Source organism: Lithobates pipiens, unplaced genomic scaffold, assembly GCF_037356315.1.
Source record: "Lithobates pipiens isolate NorthernLeopardFrog02 unplaced genomic scaffold, aLitPip1_a1.2 Scaffold_4, whole genome shotgun sequence".
Lineage (NCBI taxonomy): Eukaryota > Metazoa > Chordata > Amphibia > Anura > Ranidae > Lithobates > Lithobates pipiens.
Window position 1 is genome coordinate 801,181 of NW_027507852.1, and position 24,965 is coordinate 826,145.

Sequence of the window (24,965 nt, forward strand, 5' to 3'; positions counted from 1 at the left end):
CCTGCTGATGACCCCAGCTTCCTCCCTGACCTGCTTCAGCCTGATGTGCCTGTACCCTGCTGCCCGCCCATTGACGAACCCGGCTTCCCTTACGACCTTGCTTCTGTGCCCTGCTCGGCTCAGCAGTACCCGAGTGTCTGCCACCACAGTCCTGCGACCAACTGCAACCTGCTCTGCAACTACTGTCCTGCGACCAGCTGCGACTCCCTGCTGCAAGTCTTCAGGTCTTCACCTACAGGCACTCGTGTGCCTCTGGTCCTTCGGCTCCTTCTATTTCACTCTCAGTGGGACCTGCGCTGGAGATACTAGAGAGGCTGACCTCGTCATTTCAGTCTCCCTTCAGGTACATGACACCTACTTTGAAAACTTGGCATAAGCAGCAGATTGAACATTTTCTATCTTCTGTATATGTTTGCATGCTCCAGTGTATACCTGAGTACAGTTATTCAAGTTTATGGTTGGCTGCCACCTGGGCTTTCTATGCAGGGGGAATACGCTGGAATCTACACTGATCAGCCACCATAACTCGTTGAAGCAAGGACTCATTAGACCTCTGAAGGTATGCCATCCCAAATAGCAAGGATAGCTTGACACAAATTTGTGGCAGTGTTGAATTGTAAGTCTTGTTAACTCGCTGTACATTTTCACTGCCAAATTGTACACTTGCAGAGCACTTGCAGCACAAGTTCTAGTTGACACGTTTCCAATTTGTAGCATATTTACTTGGCAAGTCTCTAACAAGAGCAAAATTGCAGTGGTGAGTCTACAGCAAGAGCTCTGCAAATCACAGTGACCGCTGTGCTGGGAGGACTATTGCACAGCATAACTGAATCAGAACTTGCAGCACACTTACAGAATGTTTCCAAAGAAAGTTGATCTGGAGTCATGCAATGCGGATTTGCTGCAATTGTGTAACAAACATGTGAAGCCTGGCAAGTCTAGCAAAAGCAAGTCATTTTCAAACTTGCAGCACAATTGCTTGCTATCCGGGCTGGTATCTGGCACCAAGCTGTCAGTAGCAGATCCTTTAAAGTCCTGTGAATTACAAGGTGGGTGAATTAGATTTGTTATTCCAGCACATTACACAGATGCTCAATGGATTGAGATCTAGGGAATTTGGAGACCAAGTCAACACCTTGAACTTATTTCTTTCCTCAAACCATTTCTGAATTCATTAGCCCAGGCTATCTTCTTTCATTGGTCTGTGGTCCTGTTCATGTGCTCATTATAGGTGCTTTTGGTGGTGGACACGGGACAGCATGTACACCCTGACTGGTCTGCAGCAACGCGTTCCTATATGCAACAAACTGATGTACTGTGTGTTCTGACACCTTTCTATGGGAACCAGCATTAAAGTAGAAGTCCACCCTAAAACTAAAATCCCTACATCTACACACATCGACGATCTAACACCAACCTATCTAACCCCGTGAAGAGGAAATCAGTATACATTCCTTTTTTGCAGATGATTCAACCGGATCCCACGCTGAGCTGTCAGCCGCGGCCTCACTGTAGTGGTGGGTGCAGAGGATACATCCAACGACGGAAGCCCCATAGTAAGTCTATGGGTGACGTCACTCCCCATTTATTTTACAGCCGTTTTTGGCCGTGTCCTCTGCAGAGCTTCCGCCGCTGGAAATGGGGTCAGATCGGCTTCAGAAAAGGTATGTATACTAATTTTTTCTTAAGAGCCGGTTCACACAGGGGTGACTCAGATCCGACTTCAGGTCGCCCCTAGTTGGCTCAGGTCGGACATGTAAAAATCAATGTAAGTGAATGAGAGCTGTCTTAATGCACGCTACTGAAGTTGCTCAGACTTCAGAAAAGGTTCCTGTACTACTTCAATCCGACTTGTAGGCGACTGGTACCCGTTGATTTCAATGGAGGTCGCCTACAAGTCGGATCTCCGTCTATACGGTGGTGACTCTGACAGAATTATCAGCTCTCGAGGAAACACCACGCCAAAGTTATTTAAAAAAATTGGCATGGGTTCCCCCTCCGAGAGCATACCAGGGCCTTAGGTCTGGTATGGATTCTAAGGGGAACCCCCTACGCTGAAAAAACGGCGTGGGGGTCCCCCCAGATCCATACCAGACCCTTATCCGAGCGCGCTACCCGGCCGGCCAGGAAAGGGGGGTGGGGACGAGCGAGCCCCCCCCTCCTGAACTGTACCAGGCCGCATGCCCTCAACATGGGGGGTGCCTTGGGGAAGGGGGGCCGCGCGGCCCCCCCCACCCCAAAGCACCTTGTCCCCATGTTGATGAGGACAAGGGCCTCTTCCCAACAACCCTGGCCGTTGGTTGTCAGGGTCTGCGGGCGGGGGGCTTATCGGAATCCGTGAGCCCCCTTTAATAAGGGGGCCCCAGATCCCAGCCCCCCACCGTATGTGAATGAGTATGGGGTACAATGTACCCCTACCCATTCACCTGTGAATTTTTTTTTTACAAAAAACACACAACACACAAGGGTTAAAATAGTTTATTGCACAGCTCCGGGAGTCTTCTGTCTTCGGGGGTCTTCTCGCCGGACTCCACCTCTATCTTCTGCTCTTTTGCTAGCTCTTTCACTAGCGGAGGAGCCCAGCTTTCTTCTTCGCCGCCGCCCTCTTCTTCCGGCTTTGGGGGTCTTGTCCCCCTCTTCAGTTCTTCTTGCCGGGCCACCACGCCTTCTTCTAGCTCTTTTACAAGCGGTGGCCTGGTCTGTGACATCATAATGGGTCTCTATATAAGTCGCCACACTCCGCGTGTTCTGTCATAGTGAGCCGAGACAGCGACGAGGCAACATCTCCTGAAGAGAAGAACAGAAGACGGCGACAGCGGCAACAGCGACAGAAGACCGGGCCACCGCTTTGTAAAAGAGCGAGAAGAAGGTGCGGTGGCCCGGCAAGAAGAACCGAAGAGGGGGACAAGAGCCCCGAAGTCGGAAGAAGAGGGCGGCGGCGAAGAAGAAAGCCGGGCTCCTCCGCTAGTGAAAGAGCTAGCAAAAGAGCAAAGATAGCGGAGGAGTCCGGTGAGAAGACCCCCGAAGACGGAAGACCCCCGGAGCTGTGCAATAAACTATTTTAACCCTTGTGTGTTGTGTTTTTTTTGTACATTTTTTTCACAGGTGAATGGATAGGGGTACATTGTACCCCATACTCATTCACATAGGGCGGGGGGCCGGGATCTGGGGGCCCCCTTATTAAATTCCGATAAGCCCCCTGCCCGCAGACCCCGACAACCAATGGCCAGGTTTGTCGGGAAGAGGTCCTTGTCCTCATCAACATGGGGACACGGTGCTAAGGGGTGGGGGGGCCGCGCGGCCCCCCTTCCCCAAGGCACCCCCCATGTTGAGGGCACGCGGCCTGGTACGGCTCAGGAGGGGGGCGCTCGCTCGTCCCCACCCCCTTTCCTGGCCGGCCAGGTAGCGTGCTCGGATAAGGGTCTGGTATGGATCTGGGGGGGACCCCCACGCCGTTTTTTCGGCGTAGGGGGTTCCCCTTAGAATCCATACCAGGCCTGGTATGCTCTCGGAGGGGGAACCCATGCCATTTTTTTTTTTAATTTGGCGTGGAGTTCCCCCTTCAGAGCTCATTCTCTGATTGGCCACAGCAAAAGTCGCCTGGCCTGGGCGACTTAAAGTCGTGTTGTAAGTTGCCCCAGGTCGTGTCTAAGTCGTGTTCAAGTCGTCTCTAAGTTGCCTCACAAAGTCGTCCTGAAAGTTGTGTCGCCCCTGTGTGAACCGGCTCTTACAGGGTGTCAGGGCTGGGCTCAGCCCTTCCTTCTCAGAGTTGGCCACTCAGCTGTTGGCTAATTGCCAGTTCCTATCTCTCCATAGTTACTTAGCTGTTGATGATATACTGCTGGTCAGTCCTGCCTATTTAAGCCGTTCCGCCCAGTTGATCTCTGCCTTCGTCTTGGTCAACATCACAGAGACAGACATTCTCCTGTGTGCCTGTTTAAAGACTTGCTTTGCTGTCATCCCTTCTCGCTCCAGATCCTACTTGGTGTTCCACTACATTGATTCCTGACTTCTGGCTTGGCTGACTGTCCGTTACGGTTACTGAACTTTGGCTATGTTTTGACTACGTTTTTTCTTTTTACTTTTATTATTAAACAAGTGTGATTTAACTGTGCTTCTGTAGGGTATTTGACGTTCCTGCATGCTCCGCTTCTGCTGCCAAGTGCCTCATGTCCATCGAACAGAGTATGAGAACTGTTGCCAACTACACCATTGAATTCCGTACTCTGGCAGCAGAGGTTGTGTGGAACAATGGGGCTCTCATGGCTTTTTCTCATGGTCTCTCGGATACCATCAATGATGAGATAGCAACCCAAGATATACCCACTGATCTGGAGAGCTGCATCTGCATGACACTCCACTTGCCATTGAGGCTCTTGACAGGAGACCTCTACAGCCTGCCCGTGTGACTCATGAGATGGTTCCATTGTCCATGGCCGTAGGGGTTCTTCATCATGAGATAATCCTATTCCAAGTTATTTCCTCACCTAAGTTTCTGATGGTTATTGGTTACCCTTGGTTACAGAGGCACAACCCCTCTTTTGATTGGCTCCGTGCTGAGGTTCTCTCCTGGTCACCACAATGCAGTGAGATATGCTTCCAGAAGGTAGCCAAGGTCCTGTGTACCTCTTCACTCTCCTCCCTGCCGGAGGAATACCGCGATTTTAGTGATGTCTTTGACAAAGGTCAAGCCTGTAGTTTGCCACCACACTGGCTGTATTATTGCGCAATTGACCTTCAACCTGGTGTCATACCCCCTCGTGGCCGGGTTTACCCCTTTGTTGGTCTTGGAGGGTAAGGCCATGGAGGAGTATGTTGCAGATGCAAGTTGGGAAAAGGGTCTGTCTGTCATCTCACAGCCTCCAACTTCGTGTTCTCTCACTGAAGTTCGCACCTTGGCCCTTTCTATATTCTTTGCAGGATTAACCCAGTGGCTTAAGCATTAGACCTTCCTTCTAATATGCGTATTTTGAATGTATTTCATGTCTCCTTATTAAAACCTTTGGTCTGCAACCACTTTACCACCTCAGTGCCACATCCTCACCCTGCACAGGTTGAGAACCATGAGGAGTATGAAGTACAGTCCATTGTTGACTCCTGTAGGCGCATACAATACCTGGTGCATTGGAAGGGGTACGGTTCGGAGGAACGCTCTTGGGTCTCATCCTCAGACATACATACCCTTGTCCTCCTCCGTGATTTCCATACACCTTTTCCCCTCAAGCCTGGTGGTCCTCTGAGGGGGAAGGGTCGTTGAGGAGGGGGTACTGTCAGGGCTGGGCTCAACCCTTCTTTCTCAGAGCTGGCCGGTCAGCTGTCGGCTAATTGCCAGCTCCTATCTCTCCACAGTTGCTCAGCTGTTGATGATATCCTGCTTGTCAGTCCTGCTTCCTTAAGCCATCCAGCCCAGTGGATCTCTGCCTTTGCCTTGGTTAACATCATAGAGACATTCTCCTGCATTCTTGTTTAAAGACTTGCTTTGCTGACATCCCTTTTGGCTTGGCTGACTATCTGTTCCAGTTACTGAACTTTGGCTATGTTCTTTTTACTTTTATTATTAAACAAGTGTGATTTAACTGTACTTCTGTCTCGGTCTGATTTCATGGTTTCTGACACAGGGCTAGATAGGTTAGTGTTAGAATGTGCATGTCTGTAGATGCAGGGATTTTTAGTTTTAGGGTGGACTCACACTTTAACTTTGTCAGGACTTTGAGTTCCAGTAGCTCTTCTATTGGGTCAGACTATACAGGCCAGCCTTGGCTTCCCACATGGATGACCCAACCTTGGCCTCTCATGACCCTTTTGCAGATTTACTGGTTTTCCTTCCTTGGACCACTTTTGCTAAATCCTGACCACAGCACTGAGAATAACCCACAAGAGCATAGTTGCCAACATTGTAAAAAAATTTACAGGATACTTTTGGCTGTAGGCGGAGTTGTATTATAATTACGGGGCGTGGCATTCAGTTATAGGTGTGGCATAGGGAAAGGTGAAATGCGCAGCGCGCCGTGGCAAAATATGGGCGTGGTTTAAGTAAACTAGTGGGCGTGGTTTTACATGGGCGTGGCTCAAAGGGTGTGGTTAGAGTCTGAGATGAATGTGGGATGGAGAGGGAAAGGGGGGAGGGATGGAGGGACAGCAGCCCCAGATCCTACACTACAATAGCAATATGTGTTTTCCAGAGTTTGACAATCAGCAGATAAACATACTCCAAATACCTGGTGTTAGTGCTTCAATCATCCCGGCGCCATGATTGTTATGGTGTCAGGATGATTGAAGCGCATTATTGCTATTATTACATTGTAATATAAGATTAAATCATTCAACTCACCATAATGTAGAATCAGTGGGAGCCATGAGCGTGTCACTAGCCCAATGCCTGCCACCAGATGCCATCAGGTGCCCCCAGCAGAGTCCCTCTGTACTTTAGGTGCCCCATCAGAGCATCCTTCCTCACATCTGTGTCTCCATTAGTGGAGCCCCTCCTTACATCTGGTGTCCCCATCGGTCCTCCTTACATCTGGTGTCCCCATCAGTCCTCCTAAAATCTGGTGTCCCCATCAGTCCTCCGTACATCTGGTGCCCCTCTGACATCTAGACTGCCCCCCCGACATCCAGACTGCTACCTCTGACATCCAGACTGCCCCCCTCTGACATCCAGACTGCCCCCTCTGACATCCAGACTGGCCCCCCTCTGATATCCAGACCGGCGTTGCCGCGCGGAAAGAGATTGAGCTGTGGTGCCGCCCACCTTCCGCCCCTTTCCTTTACAGTTCACAGACACTGGCAGCGGGCAGGGGTGGGTGGCGCCGCAGCATCTCTATTGTAGCCATCCGCCATGCTTTCTGGTCTTCTTTAAAATAGCGGCTGGTGAAGACATTGTCTCCGCCGGCTACGGACCTCTAGCGGCCGGCGGCGAAAAAAATATGCAAAACCGAATTACCCGGGACATAATTAAATTGGGAAAATGGTCCTAATCCTGGGAATGTCCCGGGAAATTCAGGACAATTGGCAACTATGCAAGAGCTGCAGTTTAGGTCTTTCTCTAACTCAGTCGTCACCTTTTTGGCTTATGTCAGTCGCTCAGATCCTTACACTTGCCCATTTTTTTTTGCTTTCAACACATCAACTTCAGAGACAACATGTTTACTTGCTGCCTAATATATACCACTCGCTTTTAGATGCCATTGTAACCAGATAATCCATGGTATTCCCTTTCCATGTCAATGGTCATGATTTTTTGGCTGTTTGGTGTATGTTGCAGAGGTTCAGGTGCCTAGTTACAGAATGGAATAAATGAGAATAAATAAGGCTTACAGCAATGAAGGATTGGGGGTAGAGTGATAAAAAAAAAAAAAAAAAATGATGTGCCCCCTGTCACTTGTGATGTCTTAAAACGTAACAAAGCGCCTGCTTCATTATATAAACTGGGGGAGGGGGGACTCTAACATCACTCTCCCACTAGCCCGGGTGGGGAAATGACACAAAATGACGTCACGTGACCGCGGTAAACATCAAGCACCACCCACAGGCTCGTCGCATGGCCCTGTGAAATGCCTAAAGCCGGTGTTTCGTCAGATTAGGCGACCCGTCAGAATGTGTAACGGAAGTGACGTTACTTCGCTGCCATCTTGCTACACCCCGCACGCCACACACAGTAAGGATACACTAAGACGGGGGGGAGCGGACATGTTGTTACACCCACCGGAGTTTTGCATATTAAACTTATTTTTAACAGTAAAGTGAGTTTATATAGTGAAATACAGTACTTAGAATTCCGCCTGACTGCTTAGAATAGATGTTGCATTTTAAAAGCGGTGAACGTCTGTCTGATTAGCAAACCTATGAGATGTGCAGGTTTGCCGCTGCTTTTAAAATTCATCATCTAACTAGTCAGATGCTGTTCTAAGTACTGTATTTCACTATATAAACTCACTTTACTGTTAAAAATAATTGTAGAATTCAAAACTCCGGTGGATGTAACAAGATGTCCGCTTACCCCCTTCTCAGTGTATCCTTACTATGGAGGAGTGCGGGGTGTAGCAAGATGGCGGCGACGAAACGTCACTTCCGTTCCACATTCTGACGGGTCGCCTAATCCGAAGCAACATCGGCTGTAGGGGGCGCTGTGGGCCGCGCGCTTTCTCCGCCTCTCTTTCAGTCCTTTCTCTCCGCCCCCCCGGTTCTCGCTGTCTTTCTGAGGTCGGCCTTTCCCGCTCTCCTTTGCTGTCGGTGCTGCCTGGTGCGTTGCGGTCCCTGGACACAGTCGGTTGGCCTTCAGCCCGCGACGTTTCCTAGGCCGGATCACCTCAGCGAGCGCGCCCGGGTCGGTGTGTAGGGTAGAGGACAGAGAGGCAGGCGGGAAACCCGGCCTGCTCCGGAGGGAGGAGAGGAGCCCCGGCCCGGGTGGAGGATGGCGGTCAGCCTGGATAAAGAGGCCTATTATCGGCGGGTCAAGCGGCTGTACAGTAACTGGAAGGTGATGGGGCCGCCATGTTTGTGGATGGGAGATGAGTGGGCTTGTCTCCATGTGATGTATGTAGGGAGATCGGGGCCTTGTGTGGAAGGGGCTCAGTGTTGTAGGGGAGGAAGCATCGCTCGTCTATAGTGGAGGATACTTGGATTGATTCCTAGTGGATACCTGCAATACAAACACGTGCGAGACATGACTGTTATGTAAATAGATGTTACTTTGTATCGTTGGAGAATGTTGTTTGTGGTGGTGCCTGGCTCTCCTAGCTGGCCTTACCTGTGATGATTTGCCATGCTAATACTGAGGCAGAAAGGAGCCTTTTAGGTTCTTTGCTGGCCACAAGTGAGTGTAACATGCTTTACTGAGGAGGCCAACATGGAGAGCGCCAAACGTCCCATCACTTGCATCACCTTCACAAAAAGTTTGGCTTTCGTTGATTTATTTTTTATTTTATTTTTTTCTCTTCCTGCAGAAAGGCGAAGAGGAGTTCTCCAACGTTGATGCCATTGTAGTTTCGGTGGGAGTGGATGAGGAGATTGTTTATGCCAAGTCTACTGCCCTACAGGTGAGAGCGATCATCAGGACTCCTGAAGCTAATAGTACATAATATTTTAAAGTGGGAAAAAAAACCCTGTAAGACAAAGGCATAATGAGCTAGAATGCGTCGCATACTAGCTCATTATGAAATACTTACATTAGAGGAGGCAATCACACCTGCTGATGAAATGACACAAGCATACCATTTCTTCAGTGCGCATGCGCTGATGTGAGCGTATATTGTAAAGCTCTCCTAAACCGTGAAGGTTTAGGAGATATTTACAGTACCTACATGTAAGACTTATAGGTGTAACTAGGTTTACAACCACTTTAAGCCCTGCTTCACATTGCTCCAACGTGAAAGCCATGCGGCTTCCGATCTGACTTGGTGATTGTAAAGTCTTGTTTTTTTTTTATCTATAGAAAATAACTGGGCTGCTCTGTTGCAGTGGATTTACAAAGAGAAGCCCAGATCTCCTTCTTGCCCCTCCCTCCTTTTCAGTTCCCCCATAACAAGCAGGTTGCTATAGGGGCACCCAAGCTGAGTCACAGCTGTGTCCATTTAGACAAGGTGCCTCATCCCCCCCTCTCCCCTGACTGGCTAGCTGACTTTAAAAGCAGCAGGAGCCAATAGCACTGCTGCTGTGTCTCAGCCAATCAGGCAGGAGAATCTGGGGGCGGCTGAGACCCTCGTGGACAGAGGGACCTCGGGTCAGTATTGGGGGATGCTGCTGCACACAGAAGGCTTTTTCTTTTAATGCCTAGAATGCATTAAGATAACAAAAAAACTGCCTTTACAACCCCTTTTTATTGTGGACTTTTTATTTTACACTCTCACATAGAAGTCTGCCCACTAGAGTGCAGGAACCTTTTCTAAAGTCGGCAAGACTTGTGTTGGATCAGTTAAGATGGCGCTCATAGGGAAACGTTAAATTAGACATATAATGTGACTTGTGCTCTCACAAGCCGGATCCCATGTCGCACCAGTGTGAACTGGTCCTAAAGTGGTTCTAAGGGCTCAAGGTTTTTTTTTTTTTTTTTTTTTTTTTTTTTACCTTTTATGCATGAAGATAAAAAAAACCTTCTATGCGCAGCCCCCCCACTCCCCAGTACTTACCTGATCCCCATCTCAATCCAGCGCTGTGCACAGGAACCTTGGCTCTCTGACAACTCTCCCCTCTTCATTGACTCCTGCTTGCTGTCAGCCACATCCAGTGGGTGTGAAAATGGGGGAGTAAACTTGGTGTTATTCCCTTACCTGTGCAAATATATAGTACAATATTTATTAGGGGCTGCTCGTTGAGAGGTTAAAAGCCTAACATTGAAGAAAAGTTGTGATGAACTGCGCACCCTACTAATTAACATCAATCATAAAGTGCATGAAAAGTGCAATATCGTAAGCGACCAATAGATGTCTCTAGCGGATTACGTGCAAGATTAAAGGGGTTGTAAAGGTTCAGGGTTTAAAAAAAAATGTCTTACTGACCTCCACTGTGCAGTTGGGTTTGCACAGATTGGCCCGATCTTCTGGGGTCCCTCAGTGGTGCTCCCGGCTTTTCCTCTTCTCAAGTGCCCCTTCGGAGAAGCACTCTTCTTCATGGACACATGTGTGGGTGCACTCCCGTGTCCTGCTTCTGTGTCTATTGACTGCATCAAATCATGGAGGGGAGGTGTGGCTCTTGTTCTGGGACGTTGTCTCAGAACGGCCGCTCACGTCCAGTGTGCCAATCACAGCCATGCCATGTTGCTAGGACAGGGCGTGACCCCGATCTCTGTAAAGAGTTGGGTCCTTGGCTCTTTAACCATGCGATCGGCTGTGTCCAATCAGTCATCACATGTAAACATGGAGATGGCAGTAATCGGCGCTCCTCGTCTCACACTGACAGACAAGTACACATGTAATCGGGGCACTGATCATCAGTGCTCTTATTACAATGGTGCCAGCAATCAGTGCCTTTTAGTGATGCCAGCCAATGCTGCATATCGGTGCCACCCTTCAGTGCCCATAAGTATGGCATATTAATGCAACCTCATCAGTGTACATTAGTGAAGGAGAAAAATTTACTGACAAACTTTTTTTTTTTTTTTTTTTTTTTTTATTGTAGAAAATAAAGCCAGTAGTGATTAAATACCACCAAAATAAAGCTTTGTGTGAAGAAAATTTTCACATAGTTGCAGTATCGCATGACCGCGCAATTGTCATATAAAGTGTGACAGCGCTGGAAAATGGCCTTGGCAGGAAGAGGGTGTAAGTGCCCTGTATTGAGGTGGTTAAATAACACAATCACATAAAATGAACTCTAAAGTGCTTATTAATAAATCTATATAATATTACGTGCACGATTAAATACAATCACATAAAATGAACGCTAAAGAGCCTAAATATGCATAGAATTACCACCAGATATCTCCAGTGGGTGACAATAAATTTAAAGTGCAGTGTCCAAAAAATTTATATTATTGTTAAAAAGTGCAAAGTCCAAAAACGTCCATCAAATGATTTCCAATGGTGCATATGATTTCATTGATCCAACAATGAAGTTGGCCTTTTTATTAACAATATAATCTTTTTGGACACTGCACATTTAAATTTATTGTCACCCACTGGAGATATCTGGTGGTAATTCTATGCATATTTAGGCTCTTTAGCGTTCATTTTATGTGATTGTATTTAATCGTGCACGTAATCTACTAGGGACATCTAGTGGTCGTTTATGATATTGCACTTTTCATGCGCTTTATGATAATGCTTTATTAATTAGCAGGGTGCATGGTTCATCTCATTTCAGTGAGCCAGTGAACGGAGAGGGGGCACGGCTGAGCCGTGGCTCTGTGTGAATGGACACGCAGAGCAGCGGCTTGGGAGGGGCATTCGGCAGGAGGTGGAATCCAGGAGCGCTGCCGAGGGACCCGAGAAGAGGAGGATCGGGGCTGCTCTGTGAAAAACGACTGCGCAGAGCAGGTAAGTATGACAGGTTTGTTTAAAATAAAACCTTCCCATCTGCCGTGCACACACACACGCGCACACACGCACGCGCACACGCACGCACACGCACACACACAGCGCTCTTCAAGGCATAAATGGGTTACATTATACTGTACAGTTATGAGCATCGCATGCTCTTCGTGCAATGATCTAAGTCTAATCACATACTTTTATACTAAACACTACAGGGTGTAGCCTCACAGGTGTATCACATTAATTCAGTTACCGCTGTTACTCGGGGAATGGTTTCACCTGTTATCAAACCTAGAATCACCTCTAAGACCCCTTTCACACTGGGGTGTTTTTCAGGAGCTTTAGCGTTAAAAAAAAAAAAGCTCCTGTAAAGCGCTTGAAAGAAGCCTCATCTGCAATCCCAATGTGAAAGCCTAAGTGCTTTAAGAGCCCTTTCACACTGGCAGTGTCCCCGAAAAACGCTCGTAAAGCGGCGCTTTACCAGCATTTTTCAAGCGCTAGTGGGGCGCATTTAACCCCTGCTAGTGGCCAAGTAAAGGGTTAAAAGCGCCGCTGCCAAAGGTGTTTTGCAGGTGCTACCCATTGATTTCAATGGGAAGGGGTGCTTTAGGAGCGGTGTATTCACTGCTCCAAAAGAGCTGCAAAGAAGCTGCTTGCAGGACTTATATTTATTTATTTTTATTTTTTTTGATGCCCTGCCAGCGCAGCGCCTCAGTGTGAAAGCACTCGGGCTTTCACATTGGGATTGCAGATGAGGCTTCTTTCAAGCGCTTTACAGGCACTTTTCTTTTAACGCTAAAGCGCCTTAAAAATGCCCCAGTGTGAAAGGGGTCTAAATTTAAAACGAAACCTCTTTAGTGCATGATCATTATTCATCTAATAATTACATTTCTCAAGTAGAAGAAAAATGCAATTCTTATATCAAATACAGCTAACATTTTTTGAAATATTTAAATTTTATGTGTGTGTCCTCTGACGGGAAAGGTGATGCATTGCTGCAACTGCAGTAGTGATCGGTATATCACCTGTACATGGTAAAAGTTATGAATGGCTTTTACAGATGGCAGAAAGGATTAACACCCCCGCCTAACACATTTAGCTATCTCCTGAGTGACCGGGGAGCATGGTACTGCCATCGCTCATTGTGCCGAGGGGAGGGAATTACATTTATACCTGCCTTCCCTCTATGATTTAAGAAAGTGATAAGGATTTCATTACTTCTGGTTTGTGTACAAGCCATTACTGCTGCTAAAGTCAAAATGTTGTGTTTTTTTTTTTTTCATTATAACACTGCATGAATTCAAGGCGTAAGAAAACTCCCTGCTATCTGTGCTCTCTCCTTTCTCCAATCCAGCGCTGTCCCTAACTTCAGTACTGCTGCTCTCCCTGGCCTCACAGGAGGCACAGGCAGGAGCTTATGGCTCATGCTGCTGTTGGCCAAATCCTGTGCGGGAGCAGGAAGCTCGGATGAGCTATGTTGTGTGTCTGTGGACCCCACACAGCCTGGTTCGGGAGCGCCCAAGCTTGGGTGCCTCCTTAACAGCCAGCTTACTGAGGGGGCCCTCCGAGGAGAGGACGAGCTGACTGCATTGGTGGGGGACTGACAAAAAGGATGTATGGGACTACTCAGTGCAATATCGTGGCACAAACCAGGCAAGCATCCTTTTTTTTTTTTTTTTTTTTTTTTTTTTTTTTTTGTCATGAAGGTTTTTTTTATTGCACAGTGCATTCCATGAGCCAGCTCACTGCTTGCAGCAGGATCGAGGACTCTTGAAAGGAATCCTGAGGCAGAATGCTGTGAGGTACAAAAAAAGTAGCTAGAGAACCCAGTTAGACAGGTCCCAAAGCAAATAGAAGCTGCTGAAAGACACCTAGTGGCTTCAATGAAATAATGAATAATTGTATTCGTATCCAAATTGCCACATACAAAAAAATACAGTATCCACCCCCCCCCCCCCCCCCAAATAGTTACAAATAAGAAAACGTCTGTAAATGCACTCCTTATGACACAGGCTTCTGTTTTTACCTCCACACGGGGCAATAGACATTGGGCTAGGAAACCCCAGTGAGATAACCCACAGAGGTTACAAGCAAGGTGCCTCATAGAAAAAGTCTTCCCAATCATAGGCAATAATTTATAAAACAGTAGTACCACTACGGTATCTCTAATAAAGGGAGCGATAGTTACTAGGTATCCTTGGTTTATTAGAGATGGTGGTACCACTGCTTTGTGAAGACATTTGTGAGGGGCCTTATTTGTAACCTCTGTGGGGTATTTTGTTGGGATTTCCTAGCCCAGTGTCTATTGTGCCATGTGTAGGTACAGAGTAGGTGACGCTTTAAGGGGTGTATATTTTTATTTATTTTTAACATTTTTTTTGGAGAACGTGGTCTAATTTTTAACTATTTGCGGGGCGGCTACCGTGTCTTTTTTTTTTTTTTTTTTTTTTTTTAAATGTGGTAATTTTGATAACAAAAACCTTTATTTCATCGAGGCCACTAGTGTGTTTTCAGCGCCTGATTTTTGCTTTGCGGTCTTAGTCTATAACTGGTTTCCCCTAGCTATTTTTGTGTGCCTAGATTGTGCTGCTTAGACCACACCTATTTGGCGAGTTGGCATTACATTTTTATAACTTTTTTTTTTTTTTTTTTTTATTTTGTAAAATTAAGGGCGTCTTCACACGGATGTGTCTGTGTACGGAGACTGCTCTGCTCAGCGGGGGAATCGCTCCATCGATCCCCACTGATCAGGAAGATGACAGGTCCGTCTCTGCACACTGTGCAGGGATGGACCTGTCACAGAGCACCCCGCTCTCCCCTAGACCGTAGAGTCTGTCGCCACCTGATCCTCAGATGGCTGGAAAAATAGGATTTTCCTCAGTCACACTTTTTTGGAATGGCTCTGATGTCAGGGGACATGTCACCGCTGACATCCAACGCTCCATAGAGGTCTATGGAGCGTCCATTCAGGTCCGCCTAAAAAACTGACAGACGGACCTGAATGAACAGTCCGAGTGAAAGAGGCCTAAGAATGCTTTGAAGTCCCTTGGTGGTTTTCTTTCTGTACCCCACTTAGACCTTCACAGCCACAACTCCAGAAGTTTCCAAGCCCTCCTTCCATGTGTGCACAGAAGAATCACCATTTGTTCCAGAGAGGCTGTTTATGGTGTGCCAGCTGGATTGGAGGAGATTCTTTTGCTTGCCTGTATGGATACCTTTTTTTAAAATTTTACATGAGTTCACCTGCACAACTGCGTCAGTCATTCAGAGATCTTTGAGTAAACTACAAGTCCTGTCTGCCACTATGACCGAGGGACTTGTAATTAATGAAAGACTAGTGCTGTTATTACCATTGTGTGCCCCAAAATTAACCTTTTTATTATCTACTGAGAAACTGTTTGATAAAACATGGTGCTAGTATCGTGTGACATAAATACTATTTTATTCTGAATTCTTTCAGAAAATGTTTGGAAGTTTTAACTAATCATATATTATTATTATTTTTTTTTTCTCTGGTAGTAAAAGTTATTGGGTGTAAGCTTGTGACCACTGGGACTCTAATATTTTATGTAGGCTCAATATGTATAAACGTATTATATAATTTTATAACCTGCTAGCATTGATTCAGTTTTGCTTAAGAAAATACATTTTGAGTAAGAGTTGCCTCTTTAATACACCAACATGCTTTTGTTTTAATTTTTTAGACATGGCTTTTTGGATATGAGTTAACGGACACCATAATGGTATTTTGTGAGGACAAGATTATTTTTATGGCCAGCAAGAAGAAAGTTGAATTCCTGAAGCAAATTGCAAACACAAAGGGCAATGAGAATGCAAATGGCACACCAGCTATCACACTGCTTGTTCGAGAGAAGGTAAATGCTTGACTCGTTGACATTGCGTATAACACGCACCCCAAGTTTAGGAGGGAAGTTTAAGGAAAAAAAACTTACATTTAAATGCCCATCAATGCAGCCTTGTCCATCATTGCAGCCGATGATTATTTAAAATTGGCGCCGATCTCTGCTGACTGAGCAGAGATGAGCGAACGCCGCCAACATAGAGAAAGCAGAGTGTATTTGGCTAGACTCTGCTCTGCTCACAGTCAGGGGCGGGACTGCGAGAAGAGCAAAATCTAGCTAAATACACGCGGCTTTCTGTATGTCGCCGGTGCTCGCTCATCTAAGCTCACAGTCGGCGGGGATCGGCGTATAACACGCACCCACGGTTTTCCCCTGATTTTAAGTGGGGGAAAAAAGTGTGTTATAAATATGATAAATATGGTAATATTTGACATGGGTTTTCATTTTCTTCTGCAGTTTAGTTGTTAGGAAGAGTTGGTGAGGTTAACATTCCTTGCAAAGCCTAAACCTGAATTTGTACCTCTTTTAAAAAGTCTTTTTACAACTGCAAGTTTCCAAACGGTGGAAACGTAGTTACACCGTCCTTGTGTGTTGTAATGCGTAGGTGTACATGACTCTATATAGCAGTGATGGTGAACCTTGGCACCCCAGATGTTTTGTTCATGGGAAATGTAATTCCAAAACATCTGGGGTGCCAAGATTTGCCATCACTGCTATAGTTTATTTTTGACAGTAAGTTACAGTGCATATGAATCATCCCCATAGAGAAATTTGATTTCTAATGTTCTTGGTACAGAAAAATCCATGAGCTTTGCTGTTTGAAAATGGATATGTGTAAATAGGCTCTAGAACTTAATGTAAAACGCACAGTACAATTTCCTCATGCAAAGTTCATGTCCCATATAGGTAAAGCATTGTCTTGCCTGCACTGGTATTTCTGTTCTGATGGAGGAAAATATAGCCTAGAAAGTAACTGCCTTATTTGCTTTCCTCCTGCCGGCTGGTGCCCAGTTAACACTGCTCAGCCTGACATGAGCAGTGCAAGAGGACCATAGTGGCTTTGTAAAGCTGTTTAACAAGCCTATGTGTGCTTTTTTTGTAATTCTTTTTTTTTTTTTTTTTTTTTTTTTCTACTGTTTTGGATCATTGTAAATAGGGCTGTCACTAACAATTATTTTCATAATCTATTAGTTGGCCGATTTATAGTTTCGATTAATCGGTTAATAACCATAAAAAAAGTGTGGTGTATAATTTAGTTAAATATGCAAAGTTAAAAAAAGGCAATTTTTTTCTTAAATATCTCTATGCAGTGGTAAATATAAATAACCAAGTATATGGTTAGGGAGCAAAATCTCTAATCTACTCTGAGAATAACACAGATGTGATATACTGTATATACTATTAGTTTACTAATATACTTTTGTTTAAAAAAACAATTTCTTCCTTCAAAAAAAATGTCATTTTAAGAACCTTCGTTAGATTTTTCTAATCATTAGTTGGGTCAAATTGACGTTCATTTTCAACCATAGTGATAGGAAAATTTGACAATAGAAAACTTCTTGGTCAGAGGAATTTTCAGGCAGTGGATGTGGTTTTCGTTCAGAAATTACATTCATTTTAAAAACAGAATGTTAAAAAAAACAAGTGAAAAACATTTCTTTCAGCGAATGTACAAAGATTTATTGTCTGAATATTCTTGTCTGAAAATTGATCCGTGTGGCTGGCATGCTTTTTGCTCAGCTTTTTGATTTTTGCGCATGTAATTTTGCTGCGATTTGCATTTGTTGCAGAAACGCATTACATGCTTTTCTGCAGCTTCTCCATTGAAGAATATTAGACTATTGACCCAAAAAAGCAGTTTTGTGTCCCTGACTCTTTCCAAATACGCAGCGGCTGAAAAAGCATAAATGTGAACGTGTCCCATAGGAAAACATAAATGAACTGTAGTGCGTTTCTGCAAAAAACACATAGGTGTGAACCAGGTCACATGATGGGGTTAAAAAAACAAAATTGGCCCTTTATAGTACAAAAAAGCAGATTATCACTACAGTAAGGGTTTTTTTTTTTTTTACTGTAGACTGTAATTACAGTAGCAATTTGCCTTTTCTGTGCTATAAAGGGTTAATTTTAGTGTTTTTTTTTTTTTTTTTTTTTACCTCGTTACTGGCCGATTAATCGATTATGAAAATAGTAATGGATTAATCAATTTCAGTCCTAATAGTAAATATCTCTAAAAGTGCAGTGTGTGTGTGTGTGTGTTTATTATTAATTTTTTATTTTTCATTTTTTTTTTACACCAAAAGTTTTAGTAGAAATTATTTTTGCTTTTTGTATTCTGTTTTGTTGATATGCCACTGCCATACTTATTTTCTTGTCCGTTTTCCAGCAAAATGAAAGCAACAAGGCTAGCTTTGATAAGATGGTAGAAGCAATTAATGGCAGCAAGAAAGGAAAGCGCATTGGTGTTTTTAGCAAAGACAAATTCCCTGGGGATTTCATGAAAAGTTGGTATGACTGCCTGAATAAAGAGGGTTATGAAAAGGTAAGTGTTGGTGTGGCCTTTTGTTTGCTCCCTGTATTTTTGTTTACTGTGGATAAGGGCTAAATGTTGGCACAGGTTTTTATTTTTCTGTGCAAATTCTTTATGAATTTTTTTTTTAAACATTCTGGGCCCTGATTATAACAAATGTATTTTCAGTGGGACAAACATTTGCACAGCCTCAATAAAATGCTTCTGTCAGAACAAATAACACATTTGGGCTGCTAGATGGTGCGTACGATGGAAAAATCATATGTGAAATATGTTTTTGTCCAAAAAAATTAGGCGTCCTTTGCATTACTGTAAAAGAAAAAAAAAAAAAAACTTTTACAATTGTTTTCTATTTATGGAACTGAGCACAGTTGCTTTTTTATTGGAGACATTCACAAAGGTGTGTAAACATGCCCTGCTTTCAGATCCATAACATAAAATCCACAATTCTGAGGACATGCATATATTAGATGCAGGTATTGAGGGACAATTTTATGCAAGTATTTGCTAATCATTACGTAAGAACTTCTTTGCTAGAAAAAGCATTCGTAATAGTATCATTAAAGCTTTACATCAATGTGAATGTAGCCTTAGACATTTGTAAAATTTTTGTGTAAAACCTATAAATGTGTTTTTCATTAGTTTTATTTTTTATTTTTTAGGTAGATCTTAGTGCCGCTGTAGCTTACACAATTGCTGTGAAGGAAGATGGGGAATTAAATCTAATGAAGAAGGCATCTTTAATTACTTCTGATGTCTTTAACAAGTTCTTTAAAGAACGGGTCATGGAGATTGTGGATGCTGATGAGGTGAGTCATTTTGATTAAAAACTATCCTACGGTTCCTTCTATCATGACCACAATTCTGCATTTTTATAACTTCCATAATTGGCTTACTACAGTTTACAGAGTAAGGTGTTTAATGGGTCTAAGTCTTCTGCTGTGATTCTCTCACCCATTTGGCGATTTTGTTACATGATCATAAACTATGGAGCAACTTTGGCAAATGGAAGAAGAGGTAAATCCTCAGACATGCCCCTTGCCACCCAAAAGTGATCTCTCAGCGATTCCGCTGCGTAGACAAATTTTATCTTAAAGCGGACCGATCGTAGTGAATAAAAATACCGGGGTTATGGCAGCTATCTGCTGCCATAACAACTGTATTTAACGTCAACATACCAACTGATTTTCGAGGTGGGTGATCGGGAAGTGGTTAAAAATGAACTACCTTATCGGAATTTGTCATAGACATTAGAAATTATTAATTTGAATGAAAACCAAGCCACTTTAAAATGCACAAAATAAGAATGGGTGCAAGTAGTTAACCATGTTATATTCATTTCTAGTGTCTTAGTATAAGCTCTCATTTAAGAGCTTTTCAAATGGGTTGGCTTTAGGAGTACAACACAATCGCATGTAAGCATTCAGTGAATATTCCCAGTCAGCGTAGCAAATGTTGTGTAGGTAAGACCAAAGTGCTGCCTGTTGCATTTGCTACACGTACTTCCCAGTTGATTGCTTTTGACACTTTAATTGGTCAGACTCAGAACAGTGGAGCTCTTCTTGAGAAATATTTTCTGTAAACAATAGTGTTGTAGTCAGCTGCTGTCTGAGCAAAATATCTTGTATAAGAAACATTTAGACCACATTACATGATCTAAATGTATACAGGCAGTCCCTGTGTTACAAACAAGATGGGGTCTGTATGTTTGCTCTTAAAGCGGAGTTCCACTGGTTTTTGAGTTTATTAAAAGTCAGCAGCTACAAAAAGTATAACTGCTGACTTTTAATAAACAGCCACTCACCAGTCCAGTGATGCGGCCGCCTGAAGCCTCAGTTTTCTCTCCCCCCTCCTTCGCGGCGCCGACATTGTGAGTGTGGCTGCCCGGCTGTGACAGTTTACGGATTCACTGCCGGACGCGCACTGTGCATGCTCGAGCCGCGCTGTGCTCAGTCAATGGCCAGGCAATGTTCTGGGACTTGTCACGTGTCCCAGAACATTGCCAGGAGGGAGGGGCCGGCTATTAATCTCATAGGCAGTCGGAAAGAGGAAGTGGGACTGGAAGTCCCACTCCAAACCAGGTACCCAGCAATGACATGCCAATTGTGGCATGTCGGGGCTAGGAGTACTTAAAGCGCAAGTTCCATTAAGTTGAATTTGTATGCAAGTCGAAACGGGTACTTTGGATGCCATTGGGAAGGGCACCCTTTCAGGCCCCTGTAACATTTGTTTTGCTGTCTATGGCCCTGTCCAGAAGCTTTCACCTCGCTTTCTGCCCCATTGACAGTTTTGGGTTGTTGTGTAAACAAGGATTGGTGAGCGGCCACACCCTTTTCCCATGATGACTCTTACAGGAGTGAATTTCCCTTCCTTGGGGTAGATTTCCTCTCGTTTCCTGTCTCCCTCTGTAAGTAGGAGTGATTCGTAAGTTGGATGTTTGTAACGTTGGGGGACTGCCTGTAACTGGTTTTGAGTTCCAACCTGTGTTTGCATCTTTTCTATTACAGAAAGTACGGCACAGCAAGCTGGCAGAGTCTGTAGAGAAAGCCATAGAAGATAAAAAGTATTTGGGTGGTACTGATCCTTCTACAATTGAAATGTGCTACCCTCCTATAATCCAGAGTGGTGGAAATTATAATCTCAAATTTAGTGTGGTCAGGTAGGTTTTTACACTTCTTGCAAAAGTGTGTGTGTGTGTTTTTTGTATTTTTTTTTTTTCTCTTCTCCATCAGATGGTTTTAGAGTTGTTGCCATCCATGCAGGGATGGACTATTTTCTCAGCGGGGGATTGAACCTCTGATTCCCCGCTGAGCAAGCAGATGAAAGGTCCATCTCCTCTCACTATGCCATCAGTCCCACTTTCCTCTATGGGTAGATCGGATGAAAACGGACCGCCTGTCTCTTTTTATAATTTCATTGTCCCGATGGATGGAAAATAGGATGTCATCTGCCTGGTTTTCAGCAGACATGTCACTGCTGACATCCGCAGCTCCATAGAGGTGAATGGAGTATCTGATCAGGTCTGCCTGAAAAACTGACAGGCACAGACCTGATCGGAAAGCCGGTGTGAAAGGGGCCTTATTGTGTTTTAATGCCTGCCTTCACAGCAGCACATACTGAACTGTCTTTTTTGCTCCTCTGTCTTATAAAGGTCAGGGGAGGAGTTAACCACATCCAATGAGCAGGACATTTTTTGCGATATGACACTATGTTGCTTTAACTGACAATTGCATGGTCCTGCGACGCTGTAACCAAACAAAGTTGACGTCCTTTTTTCCCACAAATGGAGCTTTCGTTTGGTATATGATCACCTCTGTGGTTTTTATTTTTTGCGCTATAAACAAGAGCACCATTTTTGGGGAAAAAAACGTTTCCTTTTTGCTATAATATCCCACTTGTTTTTTTCTTCAAAAAATACAATTTTTCCTCAGTTTAGGCTGATAGGTATTCTACATATTTTTGGTAAAAAACAAAAACTCAAAAAGCGTATATTGATTGGTTTGCGCAAAAGTTATCAAGCGTCTACAAAATAGAGGCTAGATTTATTACTTAAGTAATCGTGGACCAAAAACGCTTTCATGTCTGGGAATCCTACATTCAAATCTTGTCTATAGATGCCCAACAAGTGACCGTGCATTGTTTTAATATACCCAATTGTATTAAACTAGGTTGTTAAACAATGACCCTCCATGTAAACCAAAATTGTATTAGCTGAGGCCTACTCCCTCTATTAGTAGTTTGACCAACTGCCATCCATGTCTGGTAATCGTCATCCTTAGACCCAGCACTGCTACTTTGTTTTTAAACTACTGACAAACTATACTGTAATTTTTCTATTGTTTCACTGACCAAATGTTGCGGCCACTCAGTGTAAATTGCATTCTCATATTAAAAATGAAATTAAAAATTAGTTTTTTACTTGCTGCACCCGGAGAGTGTTGTGGACACGAAGCAAAATTTTTGACCCCCCCCCCCCCCCCCCCCGCCCCCTTCATGTTCAGCAGGCAGTACAGTTGCCGTATTAACCCTTGTTGCATTTGAGTAGCTTAAGTGAATGGGGCTGTGGTGTTTCAGGCTTTGAAGTTAAAACAGGTGGTGCGGAGGTGACACGTCAAGCTCTACCACCAGTATCAACTAATCTTAGCACAAGGCTTAGGCTCTGCATTGTATATTGGAACTCTGTCCCCACTTGTCACTCCACATTTCAAATTATTGACAGTAGCTTGCAGTCTGCCCATAGACTTGCTCCAAAGAAACAGCTAGAAAGTAAGACTCTTTTTAAAAATTCATTTTAAGTATGGTGTGTGAATGGCAACACAACACATGAGCTTTTCTGAAATTTTACTGCAAGGCTTTAAGAATGTGTGATTCTTTTATTTCGTTTTTAGTGACAAAAACCACATGCACTTTGGGGCAGTCACATGTGCCATGGGTGTTCGCTACAAATCATACTGTTCCAATCTAGTGCGCACACTTATAGTGGATCCCACGCAGGAGATGCAGGACAACTACAACTTCTTGTTACAGTTGCAGGAAGAGCTGTGCAAGGAACTCAAGCATGGTAAGTAGGACTGAAAATGTGATTTTTTTTATTTATTTATTTATTTATTTTTTATTTTTTTGAGGGATGCAGTAAGATTGGACATGGGCAAACAAGAAAACTGTTGGTCTGTCCAGGACAGTCCCTTATACTACCAGCAGCTCTGTTGCAGCTATATCTCGTGTGGCCTATTCTGCGCTTGACTTCTAAAGTTTTGCCACTGAGCTTGTCTGAAAGTGACCCCCCCCCTTTGGGCTCTGGGATGTGTGGGAGATGTTTTCCAGACCTTTCTAGGTCCAGAGCAGCTGACACTGGCCCTCGGTGCTTATCCTGTCTCTGATAACTGTCTCTGAGTAGGCTGATTGGGCTGGCACAGGAGATGCCTCTGTTTGAATTGCCAGGTGCTTTTGAACTTTCCATTTTTCTACTGATCCAATCATAGAAGGGGTTAACACTGAAGTACTAAGTGCAGACCTCATCTGCTGGGGGGGAGTTGGCACTGAGCGCTCTCCCAATTAATCTTAGTGTATGTTAACCGAAAGACTAAAAAAAAACAGATCATGGTCCCTTAAAGCAAATTAACCACTTCCCGCCTGGCCTATAGCAGAATGACAGCCGGGCGGTGGTTCAGTTATCCTGACTGGGCGTCATATGGTGTCCTTCAGGATAACAGCTGCCGCGTTCCCATGGGGGTGCGCATTGCGACGATTGGTGGTGCAGTGTGTCAGTCTTGACACACCTATCTTGGTAAAGAGCCTCTAACGGAGGCTATTTACCACGTGATCAGCCGTGTCCAATCACGGCTGATCAGTGTTAACAGGAAGAGCCTGTGATAGTCTTTTTCTCACTCTGACATGAGTAGAGGAGAGCCGATCGGCGGCTCTCCTGATGTGGGGGAGGGATGGGGGCTGCGCTGATTATCGATTATTGTTCATCAGCGCAGCCCCTCACGGATGCCCACCCAGGACCATCAAGTCGCCCAGGACCACCAGGGAAGGGGGCAACATGTGGATGGCCATCCACATATGAAACAAATTGCACAATACATACCACAAATGGGCACTGACTGGCAACATTATGGTCCAGCCAAAAAAAGCATGGCCAGCAATGCCACCTATAAGTGCCCATCGGTGCTGCCTTATCAGTGCCCGTTTTTGAAGAACAAAGCTTATTTATAAAAAAAAAATGTAACAAAGAAATTTTTTTTTCTACATTTCCCCCCCCCCCCCCCCCTTTTGCTCCAAAAAAAAAGTAAAAATCGCAGAGGTGATCAAATACTAAAAGAAAGCTCTATTTGTGGGAACAAAATGATAAAAAATTTGTTTCAGTACAATGTTGCATGACCACGCAATTGTCATTCAAAGTGCTGAAAATTTGGCTTGGACAGGAAGGTGCGTAAGTGCCTGCTATTGAAGTGGTTATTGTGTGCTGACCACGATAACCAGGGCTGCTGAGCCCTGACCACTGCGGTCAGTACATCCCTCCATCCACAGCTCTGCTGTCAGTTCTCCTCTCTCCCTCACCCCCTCTTCACTGCCTGTCAGCTCTGTGTCTGTCTCCTCTTGAGTCCCCTTCCCTAACAGCCATTGGATATGGTTGCTGCCTTGGTCCTTTTTCAAGGAGGTTTTCACTTCAGTCATGCATACATTTATTGCTCAAATCACTTTCAATAAAACTGTAACGCTGATAATTTGTATATACTGTATATATTCACCACCTAATGTACGTAACCCCTAACCAAATACAAATAGGTCAATTATATTTTGTAAATATTTGACTATGTGCTGAAAATGTATACAAAATGCAACACATTTTTAAAACTTAAATCTTCTCATTGGTAGTGCAGTATAAACACCTTTTTCATGCTACACCCCGTGACAAAGTGAATCTCAATCAACTCATATTAATACAGTACAAATTTTCTATATGTTATAAATTGTGACAGATTCCAGTAGGTTAAGCACCCCACCTTCCACCCTTTATTCTCACCTCTCACTTATACCCATGTGTCAAATAGGTCAATATAAGCTGTTATACATGAGGATCTGTCTGGATGTGGCAAT

The 24,965-nt window shown here is 44.4% G+C and overlaps 1 protein-coding gene and 1 non-coding gene across 3 annotated transcripts in view; both read left to right on the forward strand.

The window, feature by feature from the left end:
- The first annotated feature begins 8,159 nt into the window (after window positions 1-8,159).
- The window catches only part of SUPT16H (SPT16 homolog, facilitates chromatin remodeling subunit), a 64,112-nt gene continuing 47,306 nt past the window's right edge, over window positions 8,160-24,965 (forward strand). Inside the window, exons 1-7 of one of the 2 annotated variants that reach the window (XM_077466873.1) lie at window positions 8,160-8,479; window positions 8,946-9,038; window positions 15,674-15,844; window positions 18,219-18,374; window positions 19,025-19,171; window positions 20,870-21,021; window positions 22,751-22,923. In XM_077466873.1, the coding sequence (XP_077322999.1) occupies window positions 8,414-8,479; window positions 8,946-9,038; window positions 15,674-15,844; window positions 18,219-18,374; window positions 19,025-19,171; window positions 20,870-21,021; window positions 22,751-22,923 (958 nt within the window). In that variant the 5' untranslated portion in view covers window positions 8,160-8,413. The remainder of the gene's footprint in view (window positions 8,480-8,945; window positions 9,039-15,673; window positions 15,845-18,218; window positions 18,375-19,024; window positions 19,172-20,869; window positions 21,022-22,750; window positions 22,924-24,965) is intronic. The other variant, XM_077466872.1, reaches the window with a different exon arrangement.
- On the forward strand, window positions 8,747-8,843 carry LOC143956701 (small nucleolar RNA U6-53/MBII-28). Its single transcript, XR_013269975.1, has one exon. It is a non-coding gene; the product is annotated as a small nucleolar RNA U6-53/MBII-28 (small nucleolar RNA).